The sequence below is a fragment of the Emydura macquarii genome, unplaced genomic scaffold (assembly GCF_026122565.2).
Source record: "Emydura macquarii macquarii isolate MOO-44397 ecotype Brisbane River unplaced genomic scaffold, CSIRO-AGI_Emac_v2 contig_2768, whole genome shotgun sequence".
Taxonomy (NCBI): domain Eukaryota; kingdom Metazoa; phylum Chordata; order Testudines; family Chelidae; genus Emydura; species Emydura macquarii.
The window spans coordinates 48,701,947-48,717,252 of NW_027132905.1; the positions used below are offsets into that span (position 1 = coordinate 48,701,947).

A 15,306-nucleotide genomic window follows, 5' to 3' on the forward strand; every position below is an offset into this window, starting at 1 on the left:
TTCCCCCCCATCCTGATTTTTCACCTTGCTATCTGGTCACCCTAGTCACGGCCACAGCCTGTGAGAGGAGCTACCCTGCCCAGGGAATATTTCATCTTTCTCCTAGCCAATCAATGCCAGTATGAATAATAAAAAGAAGCTGCTACATACTTGCCTCTTGTATCGATCGCCCCTGCGATAATGAGGGGCCTCTGCATAACCCAAGTTCTCCTGCTAACTGATATCCCCAAGTTTATTTATCCAAGGAGAGGATTTATTGATCGAGTGACTTAGAGATATTTTTTTTTTTAAAACGTAGAGCCATAAAAAAGCTTTTTCTAAATTAAACTGGAGCCAGAGACACAGGGCGGGGAGGGGCTGCTGGCTGCTTGTCAGGACTTCTTAGCGTTTCATTCTAGTTCGCAGTGAGGGGAATTTTAAAGCACTTGCGCTCTCAAGGTTGAATCTGATCATTTTGCTTTTTGCTTTTGATGTCTATCACCTTGGAGCTGCTAAGGTAGTAAGCTGATGTTTTCTCACAGGCTTGCCTTATAGTCCCTACTGTTTCAAAAGGATAACAAGTGCCACTGGATAGGGGCTTAGCTGTCTCGGTGATGCTTGTGGGTTTTCGCCTTCGGTTTTATCCTAGGTACCTCTGTTCCCCTCGCCTTTTTCAAGTTAAGTGTCTGCAGTTGAAAAGGCTGAGGCTACTAGTCAATCTTTTCATTAATGGTTCGGATGATGGAGTGGAGAGTATGCTTCTAAAATTTGCAGATGACACCAAACTGGGAGGGGTGGCATGCGCTTTGGAGGACAGGATTAGAATTCAAAATGAGAAATTGGAGAATGGGTCCGAAATCAACAAGATGAAATTAAATAAAGCTGAGGACAAAGTACTTCACTTAGAAAGGAATGAAAAATCAAATGAATAACTACAAAATGGGGAACAACTGGCGAAGCGGCTGTACAGCTGTAAAGGATCTGTGGGTAGAATGGATCACAAACTGAATGAGTCAACCATGTGATGCAGTTGAGAAAAAGGCTAATATCAGCGTGGGGTGTGTTAACGTATGAAAGACGCGGGTGAGATGGAGTGGAGGTGAACCCACGCCAAAATGGAGGAACTAACAGGTTCCCAAAATTCATACTGCAACCCCCACATCACACCTGACAAAACCAGGGGACCAGGTTGCTCCATACTGGGCCCACGTTCCACCTGAAAGTTTCCTGGCCCCCAGCGAGCCCTTTTGCACCTCTGGCTGCCTGAGTCCCCATAGCCTACATCATATGTAGTCATTTGCACCAGTGCAAAGTGGGGATCAAAAATTACCAGGCATGCTTGTGACATCACAAGCTGCCAGGCCATGGTGAATCCAGCCCTGAGTTTGTCCAAACTAGGCACGTTTGCCCCTGTTTCGGGCTGTGTCAAAAGCATTTGGCCCAGCACTGATTAGCAGCTTGTCCACACCCGCTCCCGCTCTGACAGCTCAGCTCGGTGGATCTCTGCTTTAGTTTGCAGTACATGAAAGGAAGCAGGAGATGGAGACCCTTCAGGAAACGCCTTCCCCTGTCTGCCAAGGGATGGTTTGTTAGAATCAGTTTCACTTCCCTGCCAAGAAACCCAAGAAGCTCCATTCAGTGTTTGTGAGCGGTAAAGGCTATGGCCCTTTCAGCTGGATGCCGAGGGGAGGAAGATGAGAACACAAGGCTAACTCTAGTCAGTCAGACACCAGTGTCCTGAAGTGCCTCCATGAATAATTGATTGTTCTCTTTAGGATTCAGGTTGTCATGGAAACTGAAAGAGGAACCAGGATATCTAGGTATGAAGAAGTTTCTTTGGGTCTCTCCCTTCAGCAGCTAAGAGCTGGAGCTACCTTTGGCAGGTGCTTATAAGATCTTACATTGACTCCGAGATGAATTATCTGGCATTGAGCCTTCCGCTGTCCCTGCAGTTATTTTCTTTGATCGGTGAGTATTCATATGCATATCTAGATTTAGCTGGCCTTTCAGGTCTGGAAATTCTAATAAGTTTTTAGATTGTTGAATGTGCGTCTGTAACAGAGATGTCTATTCTGAGTCCCTTTTACAGCTTACATATCTTCATATCCAGAAATGCACCATGGTTTCTCTCCCGCTCTAGGATGTCCCATATTTATTCCCCAGATTTCATTTTTATCTGATTCACATTCAACGTCCTTCATAGTTATTGGGGTGTTTTTTAAAACAGAACTAATAATGTTATTTGTTTAAAGCATCAGATTGCTAGGACACCTGGAAATTTACTGGTGTGTGTTATCATCTGTCTATCTATATAGATACATGAAGGGTCAATTAGATCCAGTGTGTCTTCAGTGGACCAACATTTCAGACGAAACTGGCCCACTTGCCAACATTCCATAATATTTGCATCTTGGCAAGTTCATTAAGTCTCCAGAGAAACAGACGTGGGACTGTGCGATTCCAGCATAGACCGTTTGCAGGTATTTAGAGGGAATGAGGTCTAGTAGGTAAAGCCGTGGATCAGACGTCAGGGCTCCTAGGTTATATTCCTAGCCCTGCTGTGGAATTACCATTTGTCCTTACACAATTCACTTAACCTTTCAGCCTACCCTTCTGTAAGAGAGGGATAATATTTTTAAGGGCATTGTGAGGGCTTAATTGATTATTGTAATTTGTTTGGTAATTCTCTGAAAGGAGCTGTAGAAAGTAAAAAGGAGGAAATGTGCCCAAAGTGTTTTTCATTCAGTATCTGTTTAGCAAAACTATTAAAAAGGAAGTTTGCTTTCTAAATTATACCACAATTAAGCAAAATTGTACTAGACAAAGAGGCCGCCTATGGGGAGACCTTTAGGAAGAATGATGTAACTCGACAGGGAGAGTATTTACGCAAATCAAACACACTTAGACATTCTCTGTAACACTATGAAAGCCTGTACGTTCCTACCAAAAAGGATTGCAACATCAAGAGAAACACAGGGCAATGCCTCAGTTCAGGGGATTCTTGGGAGGAATTTTGGGATGTTAGGAAAGGGCCAAAACCTCAGGCTTTTTCTGAGTCTTTACATAGGACAAACTCTTATGGACCTCAATAGGAAGTTTCCAGGGTAAGGAACAAGAGCGTGATCTTGGAATGATCTGGTGTCTTCTGAAAGCCTTCGGCTCCCATTGACTTTATTGGGAGTTGTGGGCACTCAGCACCTCCCAGAAACACTCAGCACTTTGCAATAAGGATCCCGAAGTGTAAACCAAATAGAGACCTCAGAATCTTGCCCCAAAGCACCAAAAATAATGGGTTCTCACAGCTTCCTAACTGCATATTTGCCTGCGCTCTTACATAGGTGACCAACTCGCATCCTAAATCAAAGGAGGCTTAAAATAATTATGACATTATTGTTATGTAGGCCACGTCTTGGTGTTCTTTGACAATGGGCCAAGTCACAGTGAGTAAGGACGCTGTTACCTCTTTGGAAAGAAATGAGCCATTAAACGGCAGAGTCTTGAGATCACTGGGCCAGTGTTTCCTGGTGTCCCATCTGAGATCAAAGCTTCAACAACTTCTTCAGCCTGTGCCGCTGGCACCAGGGTCACATTCTCCCAACAAAGCGGACGGGCTTCGTTGGGGTGGTCATGTCTCAGTGGGTCTCTCTGGCAGACACTGCACTGGGCTGACCGAACACAGTGATTTGGGATGATGTAGCTGAGGTTAGTCCTGCTCTGAGCAGGGGGTTGGACTAGATACCTCCTGAGGTCCCTTCCAACTCTAATCTTCTATGATTCTATGATTTGTTCATCCATCACTTTTGTACGGCGGGCACCACACTGACCTACCAGAGCACCCTGGCTTTGATGGGGGCGGCTTTTAGCTTCCAGGCTGTGTTGGTGCTGCTGCCTCGACCGAGGTCTCCTTTGCCAAGCTCATTATTGTCCGTCCCATCCAAAAGACAGTCCCAGCCGCAGTGATGCAACCGAGACCACTGGCCTGCTCAGTGTCCCCATCTGTCAGATTCATATGTTGGTCCCTGATGACCCAGCAGAGCACATTGGCAAGTGGACGATAGCTGACCCCGTGAAGCTAACGTGCCGGGAACTCTGCCAGCACAGCACACTGTTTATCGCTGTCTAAAGCCAGTGCAGTTTGCAGGTGCTTTGCACACATCGCAGGTCAAAGCCCTTACACCCTTCCCTGTTCCTAAAAGAAAACAGCAGAATAACTGCTAATTAGAGGAACAGAGCAGACTTGTTGCGAAAAACATTTCTCCGTGCCATGAGGTTCAGCATCTAACAAGATGCAAATGAATCATCTCCCCTGGAGGTGACAAGATTAGTGCTCTGGCTTTCTCCTTTTGGCACCAATCCATTGCTTATCTTGGAAGTCGACCTGGATTTGATGGATTCATCCCAGAGCCCGTTTGCTCACAAAACAAATCCAGTGAACAGCCTCTGGCTGAGAGAGAGGCGCAGGATTGGAAGAGCAGGGGTAGCGCAGGCCAGGACGGATGTGCGTTAGTACAGCTGTGCTGGAGCCGGGGCCTGGGACAGCAAGTCAGATGAGAGCTGGGGAGCGAAGGTGGGGTAGATGCCTGGGGCTGCCTGCACTAGGCCTCTGGCAGGTTAATACGATTAGCCCCTCGCTCTGGTGAGAATTAAACAGATTGATTAAACTTCTTATTAAAAATGATCAGGTTGTATGTTCATCATCGCTCTGTCGCCTCTGGAAAAACCCAGGCCTGTTGCCATGTGAATAATAGATGGATTCTCGTCTTGCTAATGGCCGTGAGAGGACGATAATGGAGCGGCAGATCAGTTAGAAACCCTCCTTTGGGATCTCTCCACCCTTGAAGCCGATGGCTAACTCCTCCTGATACTAATGGCAGTTCCATGAGCCTATAGGGAGGGAGTTGGCCCCTTGTCTGTGATTTAAAGTGCTTTTCGGGTGTGTGGCACAGCTTCTTTTGTAGTCCCATTGCTCTCCCCCGAGATGGCCCTAGCAGGGGTTCAGCTGTCACAGCAACTCACAGTGTCACCATTGAAATTCAAAGGTTGTTTGGTTTCAGAGCTCCTGTTCCCTCAAAATAAAGCCTAACCAGCAGCCTACGTGGAACGACACTTTGATCTGCCCAGCTGCATGCGGCGACGCCTGGGTCTGTGCAGATGCAGAGCGCCCCGCTGTCTCTGGGGTGAGAAGCAGCCACCGTCCACGCATGGCTTTGCCAGTTGGCGCTTGCTGACAGTCTTGCCTTTGCTCTGCAGATGGCCAGGGCAGCCTCCAGCGAATCATCGGGGGTCACATCGTGGCGCCGCATTCCTTCAAGTACCTGGTGTCCCTGAAGAGGAAGACAGGCTTTCATTTCTGCGGCGGGTCGCTGGTCAGCCGGAGCTGGGTCCTGACGGCGGCTCACTGCAAAACCGAGTAAGGAATGCCAGGAGAATCAGGCGGCCGCTTAACATCGGCTTTTAGAGCGCACAGCCAGACGTCTGGGAACCAGACAAGAGCCCAGCCTCCCCTTACCACAGAGGGCCAGCCAGGTTTGCTGGAGCATAGAGCGCTGGACTCACATCAAACCTCACAGCTCCGTGGTGTCATGTACATAGTTACAGACCTGCTTCCAGCTCCGTGTTCAAACTTGGGTGCCTACGTTCCCATTTCGGTGTCTATACCAGCATTTTGGTTCCTAAGTTTGGGTGCTCAGATTGAAAACTGGGCCCTTGATCTGGCATGTATCTATGCACAGGCCGCACAGTCTCATATGCCCACAAACCGGGGAGCTGTAAAGAGGGATGACTTTTCAAAGGCAGGACGGTTTGGTTTATGTAAGCACCCAAGAATCTGGCTTTTTCTCTTAACTATCCATGCCTCTTGGGTCTGTCCAACTAGGGCCAGAGACCTCTCCAGGCTATCTCACTAGGGCCCCAGTTCAACAAGGTATTTTAAGCAAGTGCTTAATGTCAATTCCCAGCTCAGCTCCAGACTTCCTGTATGACCCGGAGCAAGTCACAATCTACCTTCTGTCTGGGGGCCCCATTAAATCTTAAGCACATGCTTAAAGTTAAGCGTGTGTTTAAGTGCTTTGCTGAGTAGGGATGGGTTGCTGAATCAGGGCCCTAGAATTGTCAGGATTTCTTGATTATGTTGCACACTGTGGACAAGCACGTTATCATCTCTCCAGAGAAACAGCCACTGGACTGTTGAATTCTAACACAGACATTGGGAGGGAGGATTCTCTAGGGCAGGGTTTCTCAACGACCAGTCCGTGGACGGGCACCGGTCCTAGAGATCTCCCTGACAGTTTAGGAAGGCAGCAACCTGCTCCTTGGTATAAAACACTGCTCCAGCGATCAGAGCATAGGGCTGGATTCCCAGCGATCAGAGCATAGGGCTGGATTCCCAGCTCTCCCACTGACTCACTGTCATTACATCTCTCACGTCACTTCTTGGTTTACTCATCTGCAAAAAGGAAATGATCCTATTTCTTACCCACCTCACAACAGAGCTGCCCACCCACATAGTCACATGTACCTCCAAGTAGTCCTGCCTCCAGATCTACGCACTCTGCAATCACACCGCATCACACGCATACGTACCTCCATCACTTCAGTGCTGACTCCAAGTGAATGAAAACAAAGGTGCACAAGATCTCACCGGGGAAGTGCGGTGGGTGCTACAAGCCTTTTAAAATGTTTCGAGTCCTTTGCGTGACTACATTTTAAGGCAGACCTGGGCAGTGTTCTTTTTCCCCACAATGGAGCACGGGTGACCTTGCCCTCTGCTATATCCCAACAGAATCACCCAGATGATGATTGTCGCTGGGGAATATTCTCTCTCCACTTTTGAAGGCACAGAGCAGATCTTCCGGCCCTCTCGGATGGTGGTTCATCCAGACTACAGCTCCGCTTCCAAAAATGCAGATATCATGTTGATTAAGGTAACAGCCTTCCTCAGGCCATAAAAGGGAGAAGGGGGCTGTTGAAGAGGGAAGTTGTTTTGGCTGCTAACAGCAGAGTACATGGTGCTCTGATGATCACACGTTCAGCTATGAAGCATCGGGGGAGGGAAGTAAATAAAGGCAGGGCTGGTGGAAATGTGCGGGAGGTCAAGGTGAAGAGGAACAAACCACAAATGATCTCTACTAATACCAAAGACCTAGCTCTTATAGACATCCTGGATCTGTAGATCTCAAAGCACTTTTCAAAAGGAGGGAGGTATCATCACCGCCTTTTTACAGATGGGGAAACTGAGGCACATGACTTGCCCAAGGTCACTCAGCAGAGCCAGGAATAGAACCCATATCAGAGTATCAGTCCCGTTGCCCCATCCGCACTGCTTCGGATGTAAACATAGGGTCTGGTCATGAGAGGCCCTGAGCGCCTTCATCTCCCTTCTCTCAAACCTGGAAAAAAATGAACAAACTCACCAATCCCTGCCACACGTCCTCCCCCAAAGAACACTGTTGACAAAGTTACTAGCAAATGGAAATAAGGGGCTGGAATGGCCTTCCCAGCCGTACCTATTGCATTGCTACTTCAGACACTGTCCTACTCCAATGTAACGATCCCCGGGTACTAGACTGTGCCCTTACCATGGATATTTCCTTACTCTTCCTTGACACAACTAGGGCTACTGCTCCAGCTGAGGGCGGGGTCCCTGAGCTCTAAAAGAAATGCAATGTATGATAATAAAGTTAGTAACTAGTAATCAGGACACACATGGCTGTTCTTCCCAACTCCCCCCCCTGTGGGGCCTCTTGCACCAACTACCTGCAAACCAGCTGGAGAGGGGACATTTTGTCACCGGAGAGGTACTCATTCTTCTTTGGGATTGTTGTGTTCTGATGCTTTTCTACCCAGGCAGCCAATGTACCCTAGGGGAGCGCGCACAGGATTAGGACTCAGGAGAACTGGGTTCTGTTCCTGACTCTGCTGCGTGCCCCTTGGTAAGTCATGTCCTTGCTCTGTGCCTCAGTTTCCCCATCTGTAAAATGATACTCATCGCCTATGTAAAGCACTATATGAGAGATAGTTATTGATCATTGTACATTTCAGATCTCACAGGTCTCTCACTCTGGGAGTCTATCCATCTATTTACCTTAGTGAAGAGTACCAACCTCTGTGGTATCTAGGCTGCAGATCCACTTCTTGTGTTCCCTGGTCTCTGTCACTGCCTGTTCCCTACCACTCCTTGGTAAGGAATTGAGCAGGCTGAGTGGTAAAGTGTTCCTAAAGGCTATGGAGTGGCATATACACAGTATCAAGTCCAACCTACCCTCCCATCCCTGCAGAAAAACAATCTAAAAGGCTTTTGCGAAGTATCCTCACGGCTGAGCCCCAAAGACTTTCTGCTTGTGACACAGGTTTAAATGGCGCTGCACGGTAACACATACTGAATTTGCATGTACACAGATGCTGAATTTGCATGTACAGGTGCTGCGACACATTTTAGCCACCGGAGCGGAATACAATCATGCCAGCGTCTCGTTCTGTACTCCTACTCAATGACTGCATGTGCAGAAGCATTCATGTGAGTGGGCGAATGGGCACGCGTCATTATTGCATATCCACATGGCACATCCTGTGTGAGCTTTTCACTTGTGTTTTGGTTTTGGAACCAGATCTTTATAATCTGACAAAGCACTCATGGGACAATCAGGTTCAGCGTTTGCTCAGACGAGGGAGTTGAATCGGTATTAATGAATCATTTAAAGGCAGGGACAAAATGACTGAATGCGCTGTACTATAAAAACTAAGAGCTGACAAATGTAAGTCAGTCGATAGGATGAAGGGCAAAAAAGAGATCAGAGACGTCAGGGAATCCAAGTCCAGCCATTGAAAGAAATCCCACAAAATCCCCACACAGAGTACAAGCTGCAAATTCATTATATCTAGTCTTCTAGGCAAATGCTAGGCGCCCCCAGAATGATTTCTTCTGAGGTCACATAGCAGGCTTTTTCCATGCAGCAATCCCTTACTGAAAGGGCATTTGCTGTTCAAAATATTCTGTAAGCCCAAGGAGTCTATTACCCAACATAACAGGGACTAATCTAGCAGCTTCAAAAAGGAAGCTGTGAAACATCCAAGCCAGAGAAGGAAACCGAAAGGGAACTAAATGAAATTCCCAGGGAGTATTGCCTTTAACAAATTAATGTCTCAGGCTAAGCCAATATCGTTTTCACTTAAACTGCATTCATAAATTCAAACAGGTTTGCAAAGTATATTGTGTATTAATAAGAATGGATTCAAGTTTAAATAATCATTAAAGTGATGCAGTCGAAGGCTCCAGGGACTGAGTCTGCTAGACTTCCCCCAAGTGAGTACAATACAGAGCTCGAAGGGGCTTCTATTGATTAAAGCTGCAGCAGCAGCTAAGAGGTTGCTGGGAAACGGTGATGAAGTTCAGTTCTCTCCTAAGGGCTTCTTGTAGCCTGCCTCTTATTTCCCTAAAATTAAATATTTCCAAAGCACCAGGGTGAAGGTTTTCAGGTTTTCAGAGAGACTGAAAACTCAGATTGCAGACTCCTGCAGATAGCAACAGGGAGTGCGTGCAATTGAACGCAGCCCTTCGTTTGTGCTCTCGCTGGGCCGCCTGGCCCTGCTGCAGACAGCGAGTGTGTGTGTGCACAAACACATTGATAAATCAGATTGGAAGCACTAGAAATGATAGTATCATCACAATATAATAGCAAATGATACTATACTCTGTTCCTATAGTGCTCAAATAGACAGCACAGTGCTGGATGATTTGATATAGACAGAAGAAGAATTGACTCTGGAAAGGATTTAGGGTCATAGTGGACAAGCAACTCAACAGGAGTTGCCATATGACGCTGTGGCAAAAAGGGCCACTGCTGTCCTTGGATGTATAACCAGGGGAGTACTGAGCAATGAATGTACATTTGAATATGACATTAGTGAGACCAATACTGGAATATGGCGTCCAGTTCTGGTGTCCACATTTTTAAAAGGCTGTTGAAAAATTGGAGAGGGTGCACTAAAAGAATCACAAAAATTATCTGAGGGCTGAAAAAAATGCCTTACAGGGAGAAACTTTAGGGGATCAATCTGTTTAGTTTATCAGAAATGGAGAGATGGCTTGCTTACAGTATATGAGTACCTTCACGGGGAGAAAATACCAGTATTAAAATGATCTTTAATCCAGCAGAGAGAGGTACAACAAGAACCAATGGCCAGAAGCTGAAGACAGACACATTCTAATTAGAAATAAGACCCACATATTTAACACTGGGGATGATGAATCATTATGTCAAACTCCCAAGAGAAGTGATGGATTCTGCATCTTTTGATGTCTTCAGATCACAGCTGGCTGCCTTTCTGGAAGATGCGTTAGCCAAAAACAAGTGATTGGGCTCAATACAAGGGTAGCTGGGTGAAATGTAATGGCCTATGATATACAAGAGGTCATAATAGATGATCAAAAGGTTTCTAATTAAACGCTATTAATGACCTGCACCTTCACCCAGAACTCAAACCAAACTCAAACTGAACCTTTTGGATGGTTTGAAAATGTTTGGTTCTGTTCTCTTCTCTGTGCATCCCTGTTTTGCTAACAGAAACGGCCTGAACAAGCCAACAGATTGAATTTCCTCCCTTCAAGTTAAGGAGTGGAGGATACAATTTTTGCAGCCATTGCACAGCACCTTTATGGGAAGCCCTATAGAATTTACTAGAGATGAAACCAAGAGGGTCCTACAGAAATATAATAAATAGGCTCCTAAGAAATTAGTCTTAAGACCGATAGAATTTAATAGAGAATGAAATCCTTTCGATGGGTATTTTGACCCATCCGATAGAATTCTATAGCCAGAATATAATTTTCTTTTAGATCCCATAGGAGGATTCAAAGAATCTCATAGAAAAGTTCTCACTGTCTTTTACATTCTATGGGGCTTTCCATAAGAGTGAAGTCTTAGACCAAAACCAAGGAGCCAAACACCCCAGGGCTTTGAGGAAAGGACTGGAAACTAAATCCAAGTTTTGCAGCCAGGCCCCATTTCTATGATGGGCCAAACCAAAACCCTGGGTCTGGATTGGATTTTGCAGCTGATGAGGTCTTGTTGGTTCAGAGAAGGACCCACATATGATTGGAACCCAAGCTCTGAGTTGTGCGCGGTTCGTCTGTCACCGTACACGCAGCCCTGTGACCACAATCACCTATTCCTGCCTCTCTGTGTCTTCACAGTCAGTAATGACTCTCCCTTGGTGTCTCCGAACAGCTGAACCGGCCGCTGGTGCATAATGCTTTTGTTTCCATTGTACCACTTCCCCAGCAAGGAGCGGTGGTGAGGGAGGGCCGCTTCTGCCAAGTCTCTGGCTGGGGTTACACCTCTCCCATCAGCGGGAGGACTTCGGATACCCTACGCAGCGTGCGCCTTCCTATCATGTCTGCCGGGAAGTGTAACAGTACGGCCTCCTATGCCGGATACATCACCAAGAACATGATCTGTGCCGGGTTCAACACGGGGGGCAAAGACGCCTGCCAGGTACCGCTGCGCTCCTTAACTCTGCAGAGGAAGCTTCAGGTTCAAATCTCTCCTGTGGGGAGGGCGCGTCTCGCTAGCGAGCCGGCTGTAGCCGTTATGCCCAAGTGGCAGAGAACCATCCTGGATTGTTAGGCGCTCGGTGGCAGATGGGTCTTTAGACCGCCAGGGTCCCAGTAAAAAGAATCCATCCATTAAAAAGCATCTCCCCCACTCCTCCACATGTGACAGGAAACTAGTGCTTTTATAGACACACATGGAAGACACAAGCCAAGATTATCAACAATGCCGAGTGAGTATGGGGGGGGGGGGGTCCTCAAATTTCAGGTGCCCAGTACACCTTTAAAAGAGCCTGGTTTCCTGAGGGTGAGTGGCCCAACACTTTCTGGGGGCAGGGGAGAAAAAAATCAGGCTCTTCTCAGGAGACCACACTGGGCACCCAAAACCACTAGTCCTTTTTGAAAATCTTGATCACCAATACCGCAGCCAGTGGACAGCATCATGGCAGGGGATCTGGACAGAAATGATTGCACAGAGACAGCCGTCAGCTGTCCCTCGGCTCTGCCTTGTTCTCAGCTTCCCAGAGAGTTAAAGCCTTGATCACACACCTTCTAGCTGAAGATGACTCATGCCCAGAACTGAAGCACAGAGGGTGGGTGGAGAAGGCGGTTCTATTTTTATAGCAAGAAGAACAAATTTCAAGCTAGAAATGATCTAGCTTTTTTTTTCTCTTCCTGGGTAAGACAATAGCACTGCAGTACAGTGGGGCTGAAGGCGTCTCTTCCAACGTATATTACAGCTGTTGCTCCTTTTTATCATCATTTGTCTGGCAGGACCTAGTCATCGCGTTGCCATTGCGGTGTGATGTCATGTTCTTGTGTTGTGATGCCAGCTCATTGCGTGCTGATGCAGCATCACACACAGGAAGGGACAATGGGGTAGAATGTTGCAAGGGCTGGACTAAATTTCTCTGGGATTCTAGCATTGTCTCTCCCAGGCCAGGGCAGTCCCAGTTTTGATGGGTGTCTCCAGCGTCCTGTAAGAAAACTGTCCCATAGGTTGGATGGGTGTTGCCACGGGAAAGGGCCAGGTGCCATTTCCACTGAACATGACTGTCAAGGATGAATGGGAAATGTGTTAAGTTAAACTCCTGGGGTCAAATTATTTGCTGGTGTAAATAGGAAAACTCTGTGGAAGACAATGGCATTGCACCCATTTACATTAGCAGAGAATGTGGTCTCATAAGTCACCCTCCCTCCCCCCCACTCATCTCTCTATTAATTTTTGTCACTTTTCTCTGAATTCCCTCCAGGCTGCCTAAATCCTTCAGGGACTCAGGTACAGAAATAAATAGAAATTAATCTAGGACCTTGGTTCCTCATTGCCCTGGTCCTTGCACCAGTGCAAAGAGCTGTTACCATTCTGAATAGCCTTTTACGCCTACTTTGCACAGGTGAAATGCCTACCTAGGTTGTAGGGCAATGGAGAATCTGCCTCAGAGTTCTTAGTCCTCCAGTTCCTAGACAGGAAAAGTGTTTGTTACTGTGATGGAAGGGTCAGCCCAAAACCATTTTAGAAAGCCACAACCTTTATTGTGTCTGCTTCTTTTCTAGGGGGACTCTGGCGGGCCACTGGTGTGCGAGGGCCGCATATTTGGGATTGTGTCCTGGGGGAACAGCTGTGCTAATCCCAGGTACCCCGGTGTTTATACGGCAGTAGCCAACTTTCAGAAGTGGATTTACAAAACCATCTTTAGGCGTGAATAGTAGCTGCTCTGGGTCCTCTCAGTGTATTCTTTTCACTGCCCATTCCTGCTTTGAGCAAATAAACGTGTGATGAAAAAGAAACAAAAGCTTTGTGGAATGTAGCCCTCCTGGGACCTTCTTAAAATCACCCTGAAGGAGAAGGGAGGTGGCGGGTTTTAAAAAGCACTATGTATGCCTCTCAAATTCTGCATCAGGCACCCTGATTTGTTCCTTTGATGGAGACAGAATAATGCCGCAGATTTAGGAAAGAGCGAAGCCTGATCATTGTGAAAACATGTGGGGATGAAAGTTACTTAAGAACGAGAAGGAATCTTCTGAGGCAAAGGATTAATAGAACCAATTTTAACTTAATTAAATTTAACTTAATTTAACTTAATTAAAAGCCACTGAATAGATCAAACATCGAGGAGTAGGGAAAGGATACCTCTCTGAGCACATAATGTTCCTGCTATCAAAATAAGCTCAAAGTCACTTCCCTTTTAAATATTTGCAGAATGGTTTGCTGTCTTCACCAGTTGGCTATGCCCAGAATTCAGCCACGATTAATTACTAGCATTTAGCGTGGATGGCGTTATGAAGACCTGACTCAGGTACTGAATGAATACAGCTGTAGCAGGGAGGGTTTTTCCTTTGAACCTTTAAGTAAGAATATCAAACTGTGGGCCTGGTGCGAAGCCCACTGAAGTCAATGGGCATCTTTCAATGGGCTTTCAGTCAGGCCCTCGGAGATTCCAGTTCAGAAAGTTCTGCAACCACCCCAAACACACACCAGCCATCCTGGATATTTATTCCCTGATGGAGTCAATAGAGCCAGTGCTCCAGAGACAAAGCTCTCTCCCCTATACCTCAGCAGGACTCTAGGTAACTGAATACACCTCAGCAGACTAATCCGATTAAAGAGTTTTCCACCAGGGGCATAAATGTGCAGTGCATACGCCCCAGAGGGCCAAGTTGTTCCCTCTACGCCTGCCAAGACACCAAATGAGCCCTCTCATAAATCAATGAGGCCTGTGCAGGTGGACATGAGAACAGAACCTGGCCCAGAACACAATGGGCCAATGGAAACTTAGGGTTTATCTTCATTGTACAAGTAACCCAGGATTTGATCCAGATTTTGGCCCAAACCACTCTACTGTCCACACAGCAAGTCCTTTAACCTGGTTGGGAGGTTTTTTCAGCTGAGGCTAGCTGACCCAGCATCTGCCTGACCTCCGAATCTCCATCAGAACATGTGAGTTCTTGTATTTCTTGACTCTTTTATTATGCTCATTTTAATGGAGCCTCTCTCCTCAGCCTGCAGATGCTGATGTAGAATGTAGCGCCTGTCTCGTTATCTTCGCACCTGTTGTCCAATTTATCAAGGGTGTTTTTTGGATGGCTCTGAAGATGCAGAATAGTCGATAGCCAACTTAGCACCTCTGGGAGAGCTGAAAAGATATGCACTCCACGTACATGCAAAAGGTTCAGAATAGTCAGCTGGATTTTCAAGGAGGCATGCTTCCTTTGTTCCCAGAGGGTCTTTGGAACATGTTATTGCAATACCTGAAGTGAACAGAACATAGCCTGCCTTGTGGAACTGTTAGCATTACAGCTACATTAACTGTGTTATATATTCCATTTAAGATTGGGTTGAAAGGAGCTATAATAAAGGCAATTTGTAAATTGAAACTATACAGAGCCCAAAGACCAGCTTCATGCAGCACTGAAATGCAGCCACCTCTAATGTGAAACACAACAGCTGGTTAATAACACACAGCATCAAAGTCAACATTTTAATGCAAGAAACAAAGCGAACTGAAGCTATAGGGGGAATATAGGGAGGCAGAATGCGATTATCCAGGATGGAATTTGGCCAGGATATGGGAGAGAACCTAGATGAGTGAGAACCCTATGGAAACACTGAACTGGATGCAGGCTAACAACAAAGATGATCTGTTCCCAGCCTCCTCTATCTAACAGTTTTGCTGTGTTTATCATGGGACAGAGGGGAAGCTGGGCATTGTAGGATTTTCTCCCTTCATGTCTTCTCTTCCTACATCTATGAATCATGATTTCTCTGGCTAAAGTGTCTA

General features: G+C 46.5%; 1 protein-coding gene across 1 annotated transcript; it reads left to right on the top strand.

Moving 5' to 3' along the window:
- Positions 1–1,892: 1,892 nt before the first annotated feature.
- On the top strand, positions 1,893–13,306 carry LOC137165954 (trypsin-3-like). Its single transcript, XM_067567496.1, has 5 exons — positions 1,893–1,947; positions 5,230–5,389; positions 6,761–6,902; positions 11,205–11,471; positions 13,082–13,306. Exons 1-5 carry the CDS (start codon positions 1,893–1,895, stop codon positions 13,232–13,234), a joined length of 777 nt encoding a protein of 258 aa, XP_067423597.1. The 3' UTR covers positions 13,235–13,306.
- Positions 13,307–15,306: the final 2,000 nt, after the last annotated feature.

Excerpts from the sequence above, each read along its gene's own strand:
- LOC137165954 (XM_067567496.1), top strand. The coding sequence starts at position 1,893 with ATGAATTATCTGGCATTGAGCCTTCCGCTGTCCCTGCAGTTATTTTCT. Across the intron at positions 1,948-5,229 it reads GCAGTTATTTTCTTTGATCG|ATGGCCAGGGCAGCCTCCAG; the intron begins GTGAGTATTCAT and ends TTTGCTCTGCAG. Across the intron at positions 5,390-6,760 it reads GCGGCTCACTGCAAAACCGA|AATCACCCAGATGATGATTG; the intron begins GTAAGGAATGCC and ends ATATCCCAACAG.